The sequence below is a fragment of the Haemaphysalis longicornis genome, unplaced genomic scaffold (assembly GCF_048455015.1).
Source record: "Haemaphysalis longicornis isolate Haplotype H1 unplaced genomic scaffold, Haemaphysalis longicornis Haplotype H1 scaffold_3, whole genome shotgun sequence".
In the NCBI taxonomy this organism is placed as follows: Eukaryota; Metazoa; Arthropoda; class Arachnida; order Ixodida; family Ixodidae; genus Haemaphysalis; species Haemaphysalis longicornis.
This window is the reverse complement of record NW_027526335.1, coordinates 56,971,448-56,988,042: the sequence shown is the minus strand read 5'-3', so window position 1 is coordinate 56,988,042 and position 16,595 is coordinate 56,971,448. Positions and strand designations below refer to the sequence as shown.

The following is a 16,595-nucleotide window of genomic DNA, read 5'->3' as shown; positions in this document are numbered from 1 at the left end:
GCATATCAATTTTACTTTGGCCGGGTGGCTGAATCGAGTTACAGACAGACAGACGGACAGACAGACAGACAGACAGACAGACAGACAGACCAAAATTTCTGGGTTTAAGTAGCCCAAGAAAGACTATCGTCTTTAAAAACCATAAAAACTGACCACAGTGCAACGCCCTGCGTATTTGCGGAGAAATATATATTTGGCGCAGTTAACACATTTAATTAATCGTTATAATAGCATGAATGGAGATAATTGGTCGTACAGAATCTTAAGAGAACCAAAAATAGAAAAGAAATGATAAAACCTACCTTACAAAATTAAAAAAATGCGGATTTATACACCTCTTCCAAAAAAGGAACATTAAAAAAAGCGATGAAAAGAACTAGGATAACGCGTGTAAAAATATCGTGAAGACGAACCGTCTAAACCCCTTTCTTTGTGCAGAAAATATGTTTAATATTTAGTTTGATAACAGCGCTAGGACAGGACACAGAGAAGGCGACACGAGACTGGGCGCTGACTAACAACAAAGGGTTTATTTCGCCGCAGCTGAATATATACCCTGGGAAATAAAAACAATAAAACACACAAAATCATAAAATTGCTAAGGCAAGGGACATCACGCAATAATTATGCAGTTTCATATGCTATGATGTGTCGTGTAGTTCTTTGCAGACCATGATTAGCGTTTTTTAACTGCCGCTCATATGCGCTATATTAGTTAACAAAGCGCTTACTAAAACCTCCCAAACACCGCATTGCAATGAACCGCATTGCACCGCATTGCAATGAACGGCGGTGCCTAAATATACCACGGTTTGCTTGTGTCGGACTTGCATGCTTACGAAAGATGTATCAAGCACACCAAACAGAAGCAATCTTAATATTATATTTACGCGGCAGATGTTTATGCAAGTCGCGCGCACTCTGGCAGATAATGTTGGGTGAGGACGTGAGAAATTTTTTAAGGGCACCGCGTGTAAATACACATCCAAAAATATAAAAAGTAAAAAATAAGGTCGCGAAACCGCACGATAGAGCGTTAGATCCGACTGTGCTAATCGAAGTCGTTCGGGTAATTGCTGCTTAATTTTTTGTACTTCCGCGCCTCATATTATTAAGTTAGCTATAATAAAGTTATTGGTTATTGTCTTGTACCTGTCATTTTAAACCTGGCTGCTCGACTCAATTTCACTGCAAGCTGCGAAAACGCGCGTTTCCAGGTTTGCGCCAAGCTGCCGCGGATTAGTTGTGATGCATCGGTGGCGAGCGCCGCGGTGCGGCGAGAGACGCGGCCACGCCCTCTTTTCAACTTACGCTCGCTCCGGCCGATTGGGACGGCCGGAGCAAAACGCGCGCGGGAGAATCTCGGAGGCCGCGCGTATACGAACCGCCTTTTGCAAACCTCGAAGACAAAATACAAACTTAGCACATAACTAGCCTTTCGTAACTCGTTCGACTCCATCCCAACCGTAAAAGATGTCCTTTTAGCCGGAAAACGTTACTCGAGAAATAAACCTACACGACGTCAGCAGCGATGGAATAGAGGACACACTAATAGCATAGTCAACTGAAGGTACAAAAAGTGAGTAGTAAGTGAGTTAACATCACGTAAGCACTCAAGCGATACGATCGAACGGTACCGAGGCACCACTACATAGACCACTAAGTCGTGTATTTTGCCGATGGCCGTGGGCGGTGGCCGCCAGTCGCCCACACGAAAAAAAAGCTGTGGTTGATTCCTCTGTCATAGGAATCGGTAAAACACGAAAGTGAAATGTGCAGCGAAATCTGCTGCTGAGCACGATTTGCGGGTCGGCGGCTGTCTTGTGGGTGTGCTTGGCGAGCGACGTCCTGCTGCCGGCTCGCTTCAGCAAAGGTGTACTGGCGTCATTTCCGTCACGCATATGACGTCAGCGAAATCATGGTGTATTCCGGCATAAAACACTTTCGTGTAAAATACAACAGCCGAAAACGAACAACACTAAGGATAACGTACGCGTTAGTACCTAAGGTTTCTTCCCCACAAGAAGACCCTGCGTGCGGGGCTGCACCCTTTACAGACCGCTTGCTTCGTTGTACTAGCGTCATTTCCGTCACGAATATGAGGTCAGTCAAATCTTTGTGTGTATCCCGGAATAAAACACTTTCGTGTTGAGAAAATGCTGACCTCATATAGACACCGGGAAACAGTGGCTGGTGAGTTACCACTGCGTCATCTGTATTATTTAATTTGATTTGATTTATTTTACCTGAATAATTTGTTCGAAGTTTTCAATAAAGATTATATCATTGTGGTAGGGTCAAAGCAGTCTTTCTAATGAACCAAACGTGCATATTTGCTTCATGGTCCCTTCAAAGGCGTTTGCACAGTTGGTGCGAACGCTGCCACAAATAGCGCATCGCTGAGCAAACGTGGAGCGGTGGAAGCCCGGGGCGAGGTTCGTGTGGGGAGGCACGCAACCCGGCTATTGTCGCGTGCGGCTGTCAACGGGCGGTAATAGAGAGAAAGCCTTCGCGGCAGTGATTCCAACTTCGTGACGGGATGAAAGCGCGCGAAAGGCCAACGCCCGCCGGCGTCGGGTGGGTAAAGGTCGGGGTGAAATCATTCGGCTAATAGAATTGCCCATTGACATGATACAGTTCATCGACATTACTGCGGGCGTCGCCGGTGCGCCCGCATCGCGCCCGCCAGGTGTACAGGACGGTGCACTGCAGCGTCGGAGCTTAAGTTTGTACTGCCAGCCGGCCACTAAAAAGGAAAGTCCAACAGCTGAGCGAAGTTGTGCATTTGCTGCTGCGGTTTGGTTTCGCGCGTGGGTTACCTGGAATTCACAAAACACCGAAACATTTAAAAATGAGGATGCGGTTTGACATTTATTCGAGCGAGTCGGGTGAATGAACTGAGGAAGAACTTTCTAATGCATTAATACTCAACGTAAACACTTCTCCCATGCTCTGATCAAGATGTAGAAACCTGGACTTTGTGTTCTCGAAACCCTGAAGGACCTACAGTCAAGCTACCTCCGCTAGTGTAAATCCGTGATTTATTTGCAAGAAAAAAAAGTAGCGCCTGTTTTGTAGTAAACAGATAGGTTGTATTGGAAGAACAGTTCAGAGATCAGTCGTGGTGCAATGTCCTAGAGGTAGTCTTTTTGCTTGAAAAACCTGTAACTGCCACGAAATCTGCTGTTTTAAGCGCTGCTTTAAAGTCTAGCCACTGGTTTTAAAGCGTACTCACTCCCTTGCATAATTTTGACCTCTGCTATGATCTAGCTCGAAGTGCGCTGCGTGCCTCTTTGTTGATGGAGCAGACGATAGGTGTCGTGGAGAGACAAAATTTGAACATGTATCGACCGCGGCGAGGAGTGGCAAGGTGTACAACAGCAGACCGTGCACTCATTTCAAACTTTATTGGCCAGCTTTGTCGGCTTGCAGCTGCAAAATACAGAACACAGAGCCGATTGTAACCACCTTCTGCTTCACGCTGGGACCCATCGTCGCTTCGAAACAGGTCAGAGGCGACCAGTAGAGAACTGAAAATTCCTCCCAGGATCATTTGCGGTTTGCAAGAGACATCCGTATATTTTCTGGTCTAATTGGCCTCTTATATAGTCCGTCATTGTTACTTTTACTTATGCCAAGATTGCAGCAATCTTACTACGCGCGAAGAAGTCGAAGGTTGTCATATTTCAAATGTTAGCAAATTTATGTAAGCCAGTATTTATATGTGCCAGTAACTCCATGGGCAAAAACGGGTACTAAAAGAACGCACCGGCACATTCGTTTTCCGTTCGCGCTTGCTTGCTTGCTTCTCATTCGCTTCGAACTCGTTTTAACTTTGAAATTTGCAGTAATCGTTTCAAATTTTACTTATTCTCCGTCTTCTTAATTGCGATGTGACGTATATCAGCGCGCACTGTGTGGCAAGAGAGAGGCTTAAAATCTTGGAATACACTTCTACAGTGCATGCTTCACCCCTCCCGGAGTTTCACGTTAGTGGATATGTTCGTTCTTTTAATGTTTGCCAAATAAAGCATTAATAATTGCGGCCGTGTCGTCAAGGCACGGCCGCCAAATAGGTGGCGGGGGGGGGGGGGGGGGGGGTTATTTAGGTTTTTCGAATCTAAGCACCCCCCTCACTCTGGGAATCGCGATCGTGGAAAAAAAAGCGGTGCTTAGAATCGAGTAAATACGGCAGTTTTAGTGCCTAATGACAGGAGGTTTTAAACTGTCATTTTCAAAGATAGTCAGGGCAATGAAATGAGGGTCTGTCACCTTGTCTTTAATAACGCATCCAATATTATCATGTTACGGCAACCTAGTGACAATGTAATCTATGGAAGTCTGTGTTAATTTGCTACCGAGAATTTCTACACCATGACTGGTTATAAGGCTGAGATAATCATTAGCTAACTGGTAGGTTTACCAGAAATATCAATGTTGAAGTCCCCCGCCAGTACAATGTTTTCTTCGCTTTCATGTTTTTTCAAGAGGCCTGATAGCTCTCCCAGAAACCATTTAACATTGTCACTCGGACGTCTGTACACGATATAGACTACAACTGCCTGGTTACATTTACTAAAGGACACACTGTAACGATTTCTGCGTCAGAGACCACAAGTTCAAAGCTTTTGCAAAACCAGCCACTTTTAAAGAGCACTAGTACACCACCTCCTGTTCTGTGCTGCCTACATGAAGAAAAAAAACAACACTGAAATTGAGCTATTGTAAACAACACGCATTCATCGTCTGTGATGTTGATTTCAGTCAATATCAGACTAACTTGGGCAGGACGCTACTGAGCAATAGAAGTAGCGAGTCCCAGTTTTTCTTCAGACTACGGATGTTAACATGCAGTAATTCTAACTATATGTTAGTAGATCGCTCATTCACCCATTCTTATTTCCGTTCAACCGAATCAAACTCTCATTGAAGCGGATGAATTGAATCATCGGTTCCTAGTCAGCGCTCGTCCGTCTGTCCCTGCCTCTCCTTTCCATCATTCCGCGCTGTGCAACAAAAAGACATAACCAACTTTCACGGTTAATCACTTTATTGCTGTTTTCTTTTTTTGTCGCGTGGGAATAGTTCAGCGAGTTCAATTCGCTGGTTTCCCACGTTCCCCTGTTCATCGAAGTCCGCCGTTCATGAAACATGAAGATGGAAGACTTGAAGTATCCCAAGTTTAGTAAAACGCGGTCGCCTAAAGGTTAGCATAAGCCCTCTGTGTCTTACTACGTTGTGAAATTGGCGGTGGGAAAAAAAGCATGCGCGTGCTTGGTAATAACTACATAAAAATTATGAATGCAGAGAATCTGTATTTGATGCTCGAGTACACTTGTTAATGCATTTACTGACTTCTTAAAATTCTTTGCTTACCTTGTTTGATATAGCCGGGAATAGCGGCAACTTTGTTTTCGCTTATAGTTAGGCGGGGCATTTACGAAGCGAACTGATAGCGTCATCTTTGTTTCGTTTCAGGTTCAAGGAAGTCGCTAATGAGTGGGAAGGACGGTGAGACAGGTACGGAAATTAGCAGCGCTCATTGAAATCGACCGCACTGACATTGAAACCACGTGGGCACGCTTTGCCACAGCGCACCTAAATGACCAATCACAGCAATACTGTGGGGAAGTTTTATTTGTTTATTTATTTATTTATTTTTATTTATTTATGTATTTAAACTTTTATTTTCTTTATTTATTTATTTATTTATTTATTTATTTATTTATTTATTTATTTATTTATTTATTTATTCAAAGTTCCCACCAAGAGCACTAGAAATTCCTGTGTCTTGTTTGGCGCGCAAAAGAAGTACCGTCACAAATACTCTGAATAATGACTGAAAGGTGGGTAGTATGACACATACCACGAAGTGCGACAGATAATATGACCTTGTACTATGTATGTATCTACAAAATTTTAATGTTTTTACAATTTAGGATCCGGATAAAAAGGCGGTGCGAACCTAGTTCTGCCATCCCATTTTTTCTTGGTATCAAGTTTGGCTTAAAGGGAAATGAATTTAAATAAAATCGCGACTAGAGATTTTAAAGCCTTCTTTCTTCTGTCGTAACTGGTGGGGTGTCTACCTGCTGTGAACTACTTCTCGTTCGGTATTATCAGTCATGTGTCCTCAGCAGTCATGCAGGAATTGCGGAATCAGGGTGCAGCGAGCGTTACTAAGAATACTAGAGGATATCTATAACGGGTCCACAGCTACCATCGTTCTTTATAAGGAGCGCAGTAAAATACCTATAAGGAAGGGCGTGAGACAAGGAGACACATTCTCTCCAATGTTATTCACAATGTTTACAACAGGTATTGAGAACATTGAATTGGGAACAGGTGGCAGTAAGGGTTAATGGAAAATACCTGAGTAACATCAGATTCGCTGATGACGTTGCTTTGCTAAGTAACTTGAGGGGCGAATAGCAAAGCATGATTACCGCCCTGGACAAGCAGAGTAGAATCATGGCCGTGAAAATTAATGTGCAGACAACTAAAGTAATGCCTAATAACCTCGCGAGAGCACATCGGTTTGAGATAGGTGGTGAGGCAATGGAAGTGGTAAGCGAATATATCTACTTAGGCCAAGTAGTGACCGCGGATCCCAGCCATGAGGATTCTCAGATAATAAATGGCAGCATACCATTGTCCCTGAAGAAAAAAGTGTACTACAGCTACATCTTACCGGTACTCACCCACGGGGCAGAAACTTTGAGGCTCACTAAATGGGTTCAACTTAAATTGAGGACGAGTCAGTGAGCAATGTAACGGAAGATGATTGGTGTAACATTAAGGGACAAGAAAAGAGCGGAGTGGTTCAAGGAACAAACGCGTGTTAAGGACATATTAGTAGAAATTACGAAGAAGAAATGGGCGGGGGAAGGGCATGTAATGCGAAGGCAAGATAACCGTTGGTCATTAAGGGTAATAGAGTGGATCCCTTGAGAAGGCAAGCATGGCAGGTGGCAGCAAAAATGAGGTGGGCAGATGAGATTATGAAGTCTGCGGGGACAAATTGGTCGCAGTTAGCACAGGACCGGCACAATTGGAGATCTATGGGAGAGGCGTTTGCCCTGCAGTGGGCGTAGACAATCTGAAAGCGATGGTGACAGTTTCCAAACACGTTTGTTTATGCCCTTCGACGCATTTCTTGGGCACACACTATATAGGGCCTGTCAGTCACATGGTGTTAACTTCCCTCTCCAGTGTGAACTGCATCTAATACACACAGGCAAGAGATAATGCCTAAATTATAAGTTCCTTCATTTCCCTTTCGTCCTAGCAGCATCGGATGACTGCCGAAGTCGTGAGTTCACGTGCAAGACGACGCGCGAGTGCATCCCGATGCGGTGGCTGTGTGACGGAAGCGAGGACTGCGAGGACGGAACTGACGAGGAGATGTGCCGTGAGCATTTTTCACCTCGTATGAATCTTGGACGCCCATATAAGGTATTTAGAGGCCCTCCGACTGGGTATCTGGATACCCTTATGAAGCGGTGCTTCCTATCTGGAAGCGCGAAGTGTCTCAGCTGAAAGATCGGTCCGCGATTTCTTTCCATCTCCTGTGGTATCACTGGGATTGAGCCAAAACATTTTGAGAAGCTGTTAGCACTAAAAACAGCGCAGGGACGAGGACGGAAGAAGTGAAACTAGAGCGCTGAACAACTGAAGTACGATTTGACAAACTAGAGCGCTCTTCTTAGAGCGCTAGAACTAGAGCGCTGTCACTTCCGTCCTCGTCCCTGCTCTGTTTCTAGTGTGCATGTGTACCCAACTAATCCAACGTCAAGTTTTTGAGAAGCTGTGCAAACGTTAAGGCCATTTTTCTATGACGCCGATCGTAACGCCCAGATAGTCGGGAGCGCCGTGGACGCAGGAGGAGAGAGAAGAGTGTGAAATGGCATCATTTTTTTAAACCTTCATAGGTTTTTTCACCCTCCACTCGCCAGCGACCACTTGCAACCACATCACCGGCTGGGCCTAGACTTGTATACAAGTCACTTTTATAGAGCGTAGTTTAAAACATGATGCCCCTTTTCATCTTATTCTAACCGCATCTCGCAATATGGAAATTGTTATGCGGCAACTACCCGCGCAAACAATCGTCAGCGTGTCCAGTGCGCGCACCAACTTCCAAGTTTTACAACGTTTCATTCCCGAGCTGTATACTTTCTTATTTCGTTATGGCGGGCGAGGAGCTGCTGAATAACGCAACGAGGCACAGTGAGCCCGCATTTTAAGCGCCGGTCCGCGCGCTATTCCCTTTCACCCTTCCGCCCATTTTCACTTTTCCGGCCAACTCTACAACGACCCATTTTAAAGCTCTCTATCCATCCAAACCCGGAGCTTCTTTCAGATTTAAATGAGCGCAGTTTTACAGCGCGACTGTCAACATCCCCGAGAGCAAACAAGATTCGAATGGTCCCCTTAGGACTGACTATGGTGGATCCCGAACCGCTGCCCAGACGTGCACGAGTGCGGCTTGTTTAGAGCGCCAGGTATTGGGCGTTTTTAACGAGTGCCGTCTGAGTCGTGCGGTGCTAACAATCACTCCCTTTGTTCCTTACCGCAGCCAGTGCCCGCACCAACCGACTGGCGGGACTTCGCCGAAAGAGTAAGCGCGCTCTTTATTTCTTTGTTGAAACATAATTTGAACAGCAAGAGTAAGCGCGCTCGTTATTGATTTCTTTTTCTTTAAACATAATTTGAACAGTAAGACTAAACGTGCTTTTTATTTCTTTCTTGAAACATAATTTGCACAGCAAGAGTATGCGCGCTCTTTATTTCTTTGTTGAAACATAATTTGAAGAGAAAGAGTAAGCGTGCTCCTTATTTCTTTGTTTAAACATAATTTGAACCACTGTGATGGATAGTCGACGTGGTCTTGCCGATCGAAGGCTCTTTTCCTGTTCTATTTGCATCGTCGAAGAACTTCAGAATCGCAAAAGGGTGCAGTCATGGAGCGAACTCCAATCGGAAAAGAAAAGCATAGAGTGCTAGAGTTTATCTACATGTGGAAAGAGTGCGACTGCGAGTTTACCGTAAATGTTGGGGGAAAAAAAGACGAACAGGTTATGGTAAAACACGAAGAAGCTGTTCTATAAAAGCGCGACTCGACAAAATTTTACGGCTGGCCCACGGTGTAAGAATAATATATTCTTACCCCGTGGGCTGGCCTTTGTGTTGCTCGGCGAGTTCCACTCGGCTTCATTTTGGTCATAAATGCTTGCCCCAAATAGAAAAACAAAAGTTCTTGTCACACACACACGCACACGCACAAAAAGTGTCGATTGCAGCGATGTTTAGGTAAGGCGTGCGTTTTTTTTTTTCTCTTCTATGCCCTGTAAGCTGCTTGTGTAGACCCGCGTGTTCCTGTTCAGTTCCGTGAAACACCAGAGGCGCATTTTTAAAGCATAGCTTTTTGCCTTTGCCCCCCCAAGGGTTTTGTTGTCGCGACCGTTGATGTCAGCAGGAAACTCTCGCGAACAAATAAAGGAAGTTACTGGCACCGCCACGAATCGAACTTGGAAAGAATAGAGGAATGGAGCGAGAACCCGTTGTCTTACCGATTGAGCTATGAGCCCACGCGGAGAAGGGGAGAGACAGACGCTGCTCTGACCGAGCACATCTGCGGGTTTACCTCCTGCGTCTCGCTGAATGCCGCGTGACAGCGTCACGCGACCTCTTGCGCCGCTGTGCTCTTCGCCCACGGCACATGTAGCACCCATGTGATCGCCTTCCGCACGCGCTAGTAGTCAGTAAAAATTAAAGGAAGCTCCCACTAACGCATGGCATCTCACTTCTCCGTCTCTCCCGCCGTCTAACACCGTGTTTGAGCTTCCTTCAATTTTATAAAAAAGGAGCGTCTACTCATGTGCTTCGCAAATAGAACTCAAGCAACCGCCATTTATGGATCATACATTGATTTAACCTTAGCAAAGGATATATGTGTTGCGCTTTCACTTGTCTCTGCATTTGATTGGTCTCCAGTTTCCCTCTTTGTAGAGCCACGAGTGTGAATTCAAGTGAAGTCACATGGGTAAACGTTGTGGGTGTCGTTTGCAGCTTCGCTTTCTAACCACCTTCGCAGGGTGTATTGGCACGCATTTTTTCCTTACTGAAATGTGTTATAAGTAACTAATACGGTAATTCGCCAGAGTTGCTCTAACATACAGCATGTCGAGAGTATGTAGCGCGCTCTGAGTGAAACATGAATTATTTTGCAGATGGCAAGTCACCTCGGAAGCGATACTTCATCATCGGTAAGACGTGATTCGCCGGACGGTGGCTCGTTCCGCTACATACACTTCACTGTTTGAGAAAGTTCAGTACGCCCAGGTAGTTGAATATATTTGAAGGCCAAGCACTGTATGCAGCTTTCGTCTTCGCTTGCGATTCGTTTTGTCGTATACTATGATGTACGCCTACACCCAAGAAACTTTTCCCCGTATACGTACACTCAAGTGACAGGACGCATCGTCGTCTTCCTCATCATCCACTTCGGCCATTATGTATCTTGGTATACCACATCATTATCATTGTCACCGCAGTCATCTTCATCACCATCTTCATCATCATCATCATCGTCGTCGTCGTCGTTGTCGTGGTAGCCATCACTACCGTCATCCCCATATTCCTAATCATAATCATAACCGTAGTCGTCATCGTCATAATCCCCATCATCTTCAACATTATCTTTGAAATCGTCATCGTCATCGTCATCGTCGTCGTCGTCTTCGCCGGCATTACCGTCATATCGTCGTCGTCCCTAACTGCGTCATGATAAGATGCTCAGTAGCAGAAGGTGTGGAATGGGGTGGAATCAGAATTACCTCATGACACAATGTCCTGAGTCATCCTACTACTTACTCTCTGTGTCTCTGGGGAAGAACCTACTGATGGATGTGTGTGCTGTCTCTTGTTTATGAAAGCCCTCACCGACCTTCATCGCATCGTTTGATTTTACCAATTCTTCTGAAAGAGGAATTAACCCAGCGAATTTATTTTTTTGTGTCGTACAAGAAAATAGGCGCGCGGATTCAAGAGAACCCCATAGTAGGTGAAGTGAATGCTACTTATTGATTCACACTCAGTATTTTCTACTGTTGCCCCGCAGATGATAAACCGAACAACATGCCAATCCGTGACCCTGACATGCCGTATGGTGGTAAGAAAAGAATTTTCTGATACTATGTAATTGTGGTATTTTCTTGACGCGATACGACGACGCGGTAGAGGGGTGACGGGGGCGCTATCGAAGAGACGAGGCGACCGGCAGCCAGATGACAGCAAATTCTGAGTGCCCGGCTATAACGCTATAGTCGGCCTACTATTTATCCTCTTTAACTCAAGCGCCCTCCCTAGGTAATTACTAAGAGGTCCACCGCTTACATGACAATCCCATTAAGAAATATATGCACGGTTATGTAAAGAGTCTGAGAAAAAGCTGTGTACAAGCATTCTACACATGGGACACGACGTAGCGGCGATATATCAGACGGAAACTAACTACAGAATAATGGAAAAAAAAGGTTTCATGTGCGCACAAAAAGCCTCACAAGTAGGAGTCAGCAAAGCTAAAGCACTCTAGGTTCTGTAATGTGCGGCGTAAGATGGTGCTAGGGAGTCCAAGTTGTCGGAAGGGGAGGGGAGAAAGGTGGAGGGTAACCGGGGGAATGGAGTGGTCCGGGAAAGAAACTTGCGCAGACGTGACTGGCGGCCCAGGTCTCCTCAGGCGAGGACAACCCACCTTTGTCATGCAAATCTCGGGAGATCGCACTGTATCAGGTTTCGGGAATTCGCTGCAATGTCGCCCATTCCGGGCCGGCCCGTCGCACCCCTCCGTCTCGTTGCACCGCGGCAGTCCAATGCCCCGAAATATGTTTTAATAGTACGTGGAGAACGCAGTAAAATATGCTCGATGCCAGCGGACCTGTGTCATTTACAGAGAAATGTATTGGCTGAGAGCCGTTACTGGAAGAACAAAGGCACACTTAGATTGATTTTGCAGGTGACTGAGTTCAGGCGAATTCCCCGTATCCTATTTTGCTTCAGAAGCTCTAGCGGAAGAATGAACCAAAGAACAAGACCAGAGCGAAGCTGTTCGTCAGACCTTGTCTTACAAGCTTCGGTTGGAGCATGCAAAATGATATAGTGAGCGACCGTACATGGGTACTGTAGTAATAATTCTTTATATAGACGTCCAATGCACCGATCTGTGCTGGTAACGTGTGAAAACAGCTGCACGCTAACGCTTGATTTGTGCTTTAGCTAATTCCGCAACGATTGGTAAATCAGCGATGTCTGTATTGGTGCAGTCTGTAAAACACTTTTTCTTTGTGTTTCACGCTTTAGCACAAAACGCGCCCGTGTTCATCCCGGTAAATAAAGCGCCAAGCTCGGGTAAGTCCCAGCCAGAGCCGATGTGCCGTCTTTTAGTTGTTCTGTTTCCCACGAACTTACCGTATTTTCGCGTATCTCCCCCAGAAAAGCCGGAGTCACTCCTAACTGGAGACTACGAAGACGGTGAGTTCTCTGCGTGAATGCAGTCGGGCGCGACAAACCAATTACATTTATACGTGTGTGTGCAGACTCCCGTCGAGCAGACAGAGCATGCGTGATGGGTTTCAAGAGTTTGCTTTCCTTAGTTCGAGCTGAAATGTCCTGAATCCACCTTTTCCCTCTGATCCTTGTTGGTTTTATTAAGTCTCAGTGATTTCCTTTCTTTACATTGCTGCTCTTATGACCGGATATGCCCTGTGATCCGTGTTGTTTGCGTTCTATCATTCCGTGCTAGTCTTATCTATCTTTACTTTGGTGCTGTTGGGCTAATATGATTTTTTTTTAACGCGAGAGCTGTCTTGATGGGACCGATGGCGTCCAGTATAAAAATTAAGTAACACACTATTGTTTACTTCGACGTGTTGGTTGGCTGGTGGCGTGAATGTGGTGCAATGCCGAGTACCGCTTCATAAGAATGTATTTTTCATTGGGTATAGTTAGAGGGACCCTGCGACACTTTTTTCAACTTTTTTTTGAAATCTTAAAAATGCTTGCAGATTGTAGAGTCACCTAACACACCCAGTATTTAGATTATAGGGGGTCACAAAGTACCTAAAAATTACTGCTCTATGCCCATCATATAACTTGGAAACTCGCTCCAAAGATTTTTCTTTCTTTACCAGTCTTGTCGTTCTTCGACGGAAGAACGTCAGAATAACAATAACGCTAGTGACAATGAGCTTTAAATACATGCTGTGTGATGTATTGCTGAACAATCACCCACTACGAACATACCATTTTCCCATCTCCCAGTCGATGAGAAGTTTCACGAGGAGGAGGCCGGTGAGTGATCCATTCTGCATGTCCAGCCCTTATCCGCGTATCCCCTCGCATTGAACCGTACCCGTCTTTTGACAGACAGCACGGTGCATGGAGACGGAAAAACGGGTAAGCTATAGATAGCATGAACCATTGTGTTCATCCAGTCCTACAGGTACGTTACAGGCGAGCCTTACTAGCCTCCACACCTATTTTTGTGTGAGGAGCAACACGTGGTGTCATTCAGAGGGTAATTGATCATCCCACGGGGGGTCTTTTTTTATGACTGGGCTGCTTTCATGTCTCACATGCAGCGCATCGCATCGTACATGGAAATGCCGAAGAGGAAGACATTTCGGGTAACGCGCAGCACTTCTCGTAGTCGACGCTGCTTTAGTTGTCCCGTTCAGGCTGCAGAAAGTGCATATTGCATTTCATTTGTTCCAGATTACCACGTGGCCGAGAAAGAGACCAAGGATGGCAAGTTCGCGTTTCCCGACGCTCGACTACAGTGAAATCTCGTCGATACGATTCAGCATAATACGTTTTTCTTTCAGCTTAATACTACATTTTTCTTTTTATTCCCGGCCAACGTCCCTTAAAATGAATACATCTTCGGGCGTTTAATACGATCACATTTTTGCCGAAAATTGGATAATACGATCGCGAAAATGGATCTTGGCCGACATTTCAGAAATCTTACGCTTACTTTTCGCTATATTAGCTTGAACCGCTTTAAAACGAGGCACGATCTGTACGTTGTAGAGCCTTTTAGGCCGCGGCAGTGCCGGTTTTGCGGCGAAAACGTCGTTGCCAGGAGTTGCCGCTCCGTCCAATTTTTTTATGATTCGTCAGGCGATACACTGCGCCATCTTGCGAAACGTATCATAATCGCACCGGTAGACATCCTGCTTACATGCTTCGAGGAAGTTGGAGCGGCAGAAGTCAACGTCTACGGGCCAGTTCTACGCGAAAAAGTTGACGTATCCGTACTCTCCCAGCACACTGAAAACTTCCAAGCGTCCGTCGGCTGCATTCACTAATTTGAGGCACGACACGAATTTTCATACAAAACAGAGCCCGGCGAAGTGAATAATACCGCTAGCTTCATTTTTAGGTTGCAGAAGAATGTAGTTTAAAACAACAAAGTTCCGCACAAATTGACCAGCAACTTCAACGTTGCTCAATAAAAGTGAGTTGCTGATGGAGTATGCATATTTTGCTTTTGTTTTTAACCTCTTTATATAATATGATTTTCGCATAATACATTTTATTTTCCGGTTCCCGTGAAAAATGTATCAACGAGATTTCACTGAAGGAAATATAAGACTGGCTGTTGGATTTCTATCGCAAAAAAGCACACATTAAGTACAAAATTTGTCTGGTGACTTTTGTTGCAGAGCCACCCAAAGCCAAGGACGTCACATGTGAGCATTTATTTTTTGCATTTCTTTACAAGGCTGCTTTTCAACTGAATTCAGTTTGTTTTGATCCTGGCAATGCACTATACGCACAAAGATGAGAGAGTAACGAGTGTTTGTTAGCCCTTATTATCAGACGCATTCAGATACGTATGCACATTACACGTGTTCTGAGATTAAACATATCTTTGCAGCGGTGTATACAGTGTTTAGAATCTTTTTGGGCCGTCTGAGTATTGCAGGGCTTTAAAAGAGTACTGGCCTTTCAATTATACTATTACCCAGCCTACTTTTCTGGGACGTGTTCCCCGTTCAGAACACGAAAACTAAAGATTCAAAGATTTAAAGATTTTATTTTCTCAGAAGTACGGGTAGGCACGCTAGGACTAAAGGCTGCAAAGCCTGACAGAGGCCCCAGCCACCTTTGGTGGACTACAATGAAGACGCAAAATCAAACAAGCTGGAAGTTCTAATGTTTGTGTAATAAAAATACAAGCAGCATGTAGAGCACCAGGCATTAAAGGACAATGTGGAAAAAGTACAGTAAAGTACATTAGAGTACAAAAGACTAAAGTAAAATAAAGTACGAGTGGGCAATCAGGGTAGAAGGATGACTGAGTTTTAAAGATCGACACAGCTACAAAACCTGCGCATTAAACAAGTCTAAACAACATCCCCAGTTCTAGCCGTTGAATCAGATATTCTGATTTAAGAGGTATTCTTTTGCCTGTGTTTTAAATGTGTTTCTTCTGCATTTGAAATCAATGTGGTCTCCAACTTTGTTGAGCATGTCGGTGCGTTGAAACAGAAAAGACTGCCTGCCGTAGTTTGTTCGCCATTTCGGTGTATTTTGGCACTTCTGAAAGTATATACTGCTAGGGTGATTATACAGTTAAACCCGGCTATAACGAACCCGGATAGAGCGAATTATGCTATATATCGAACAAAAATAAATCAGTTACGTAAATACACGCGAAACATATTCCTTATAACGAAGTTCAAATCTGATATATCGAACTCGGCGTGCCTAGAATGGCCGCCCAAACGCATGTTCTCGGAGCGGCGATTGAGATGTTGATTGGCCGTGACCACTGAGCAAAGGTCGAGACTGAGACATTGCGCCCCCTATGGAGCGACATGACGCCAGACACTTTCCATAACTGTGTCCGACGCGCGGGACTCACGACTGAACCCGCTCAGTCAGTGAGTCCGGACCAAGACAACAGCTCGTCAACTTTACCGATGCGGTGCCGAAAGGAATGTCCTTCGGAGATTTCCTGAGTGTCGACGACGACGTTGCTGTCACTGTAAGCCCCTCGAACGCCGACACCTTTAGCAGCACCGTCGTAATGCTGCTAAAAAGCACCGAGGAGGCAGAGGATGTCGCGAGTGAAAGCCGTCCGACGCTTAATGAAGTGCTTTCGGCAGTCGATGTCCTCCGCCAATATTTCTTCGATATTGAAGGACACGGACTCCAAACTGACGCAAACAATATCTCGTGTAAAGAATGCTGTGCTAGTTGACGCTGCCAGAACGAAAGGGAAAACAAAAATCACCGTGTTTTTTTTTGTTTTTTTTTGAGTTGGGCAGTTAAGCCGGAGAGTAGCTTTATTATTTGCAATAACTCAATTGCTTTGTGTATGGTAACGACATACTTTATTTTCTTCATTTCTGCATGCGGGGATGGCAGGGGGATTCCCGCGTATTGCGAACTCGGAACAATAAACTCGTTATAGGCGGGTTCGGCTCTATCGAACTATTGGATATATCGAACTCATCGTGGCGCATGTTGCAGTTCGCTATAACCGGGTTTGACTGTTTTTGCCATTAAGATTTTCTTTGCGTATA

General features: G+C 45.0%; 1 protein-coding gene across 1 annotated transcript in view; it reads left to right on the top strand.

Moving 5' to 3' along the window:
• LOC144173262 (uncharacterized) overlaps positions 1 to 16,595 on the top strand; it is a 98,883-nt gene that overhangs the window by 56,348 nt on the left and 25,940 nt on the right. Inside the window, exons 14-25 of the mRNA XM_077701749.1 lie at positions 5,479 to 5,520; positions 7,292 to 7,411; positions 8,579 to 8,620; positions 10,233 to 10,268; positions 11,123 to 11,173; positions 12,361 to 12,408; positions 12,493 to 12,531; positions 13,321 to 13,350; positions 13,426 to 13,455; positions 13,641 to 13,685; positions 13,774 to 13,806; positions 14,727 to 14,753. Coding sequence (XP_077557875.1) covers positions 5,479 to 5,520; positions 7,292 to 7,411; positions 8,579 to 8,620; positions 10,233 to 10,268; positions 11,123 to 11,173; positions 12,361 to 12,408; positions 12,493 to 12,531; positions 13,321 to 13,350; positions 13,426 to 13,455; positions 13,641 to 13,685; positions 13,774 to 13,806; positions 14,727 to 14,753 — 543 coding nt within the window. The remainder of the gene's footprint in view (positions 1 to 5,478; positions 5,521 to 7,291; positions 7,412 to 8,578; positions 8,621 to 10,232; positions 10,269 to 11,122; positions 11,174 to 12,360; positions 12,409 to 12,492; positions 12,532 to 13,320; positions 13,351 to 13,425; positions 13,456 to 13,640; positions 13,686 to 13,773; positions 13,807 to 14,726; positions 14,754 to 16,595) is intronic.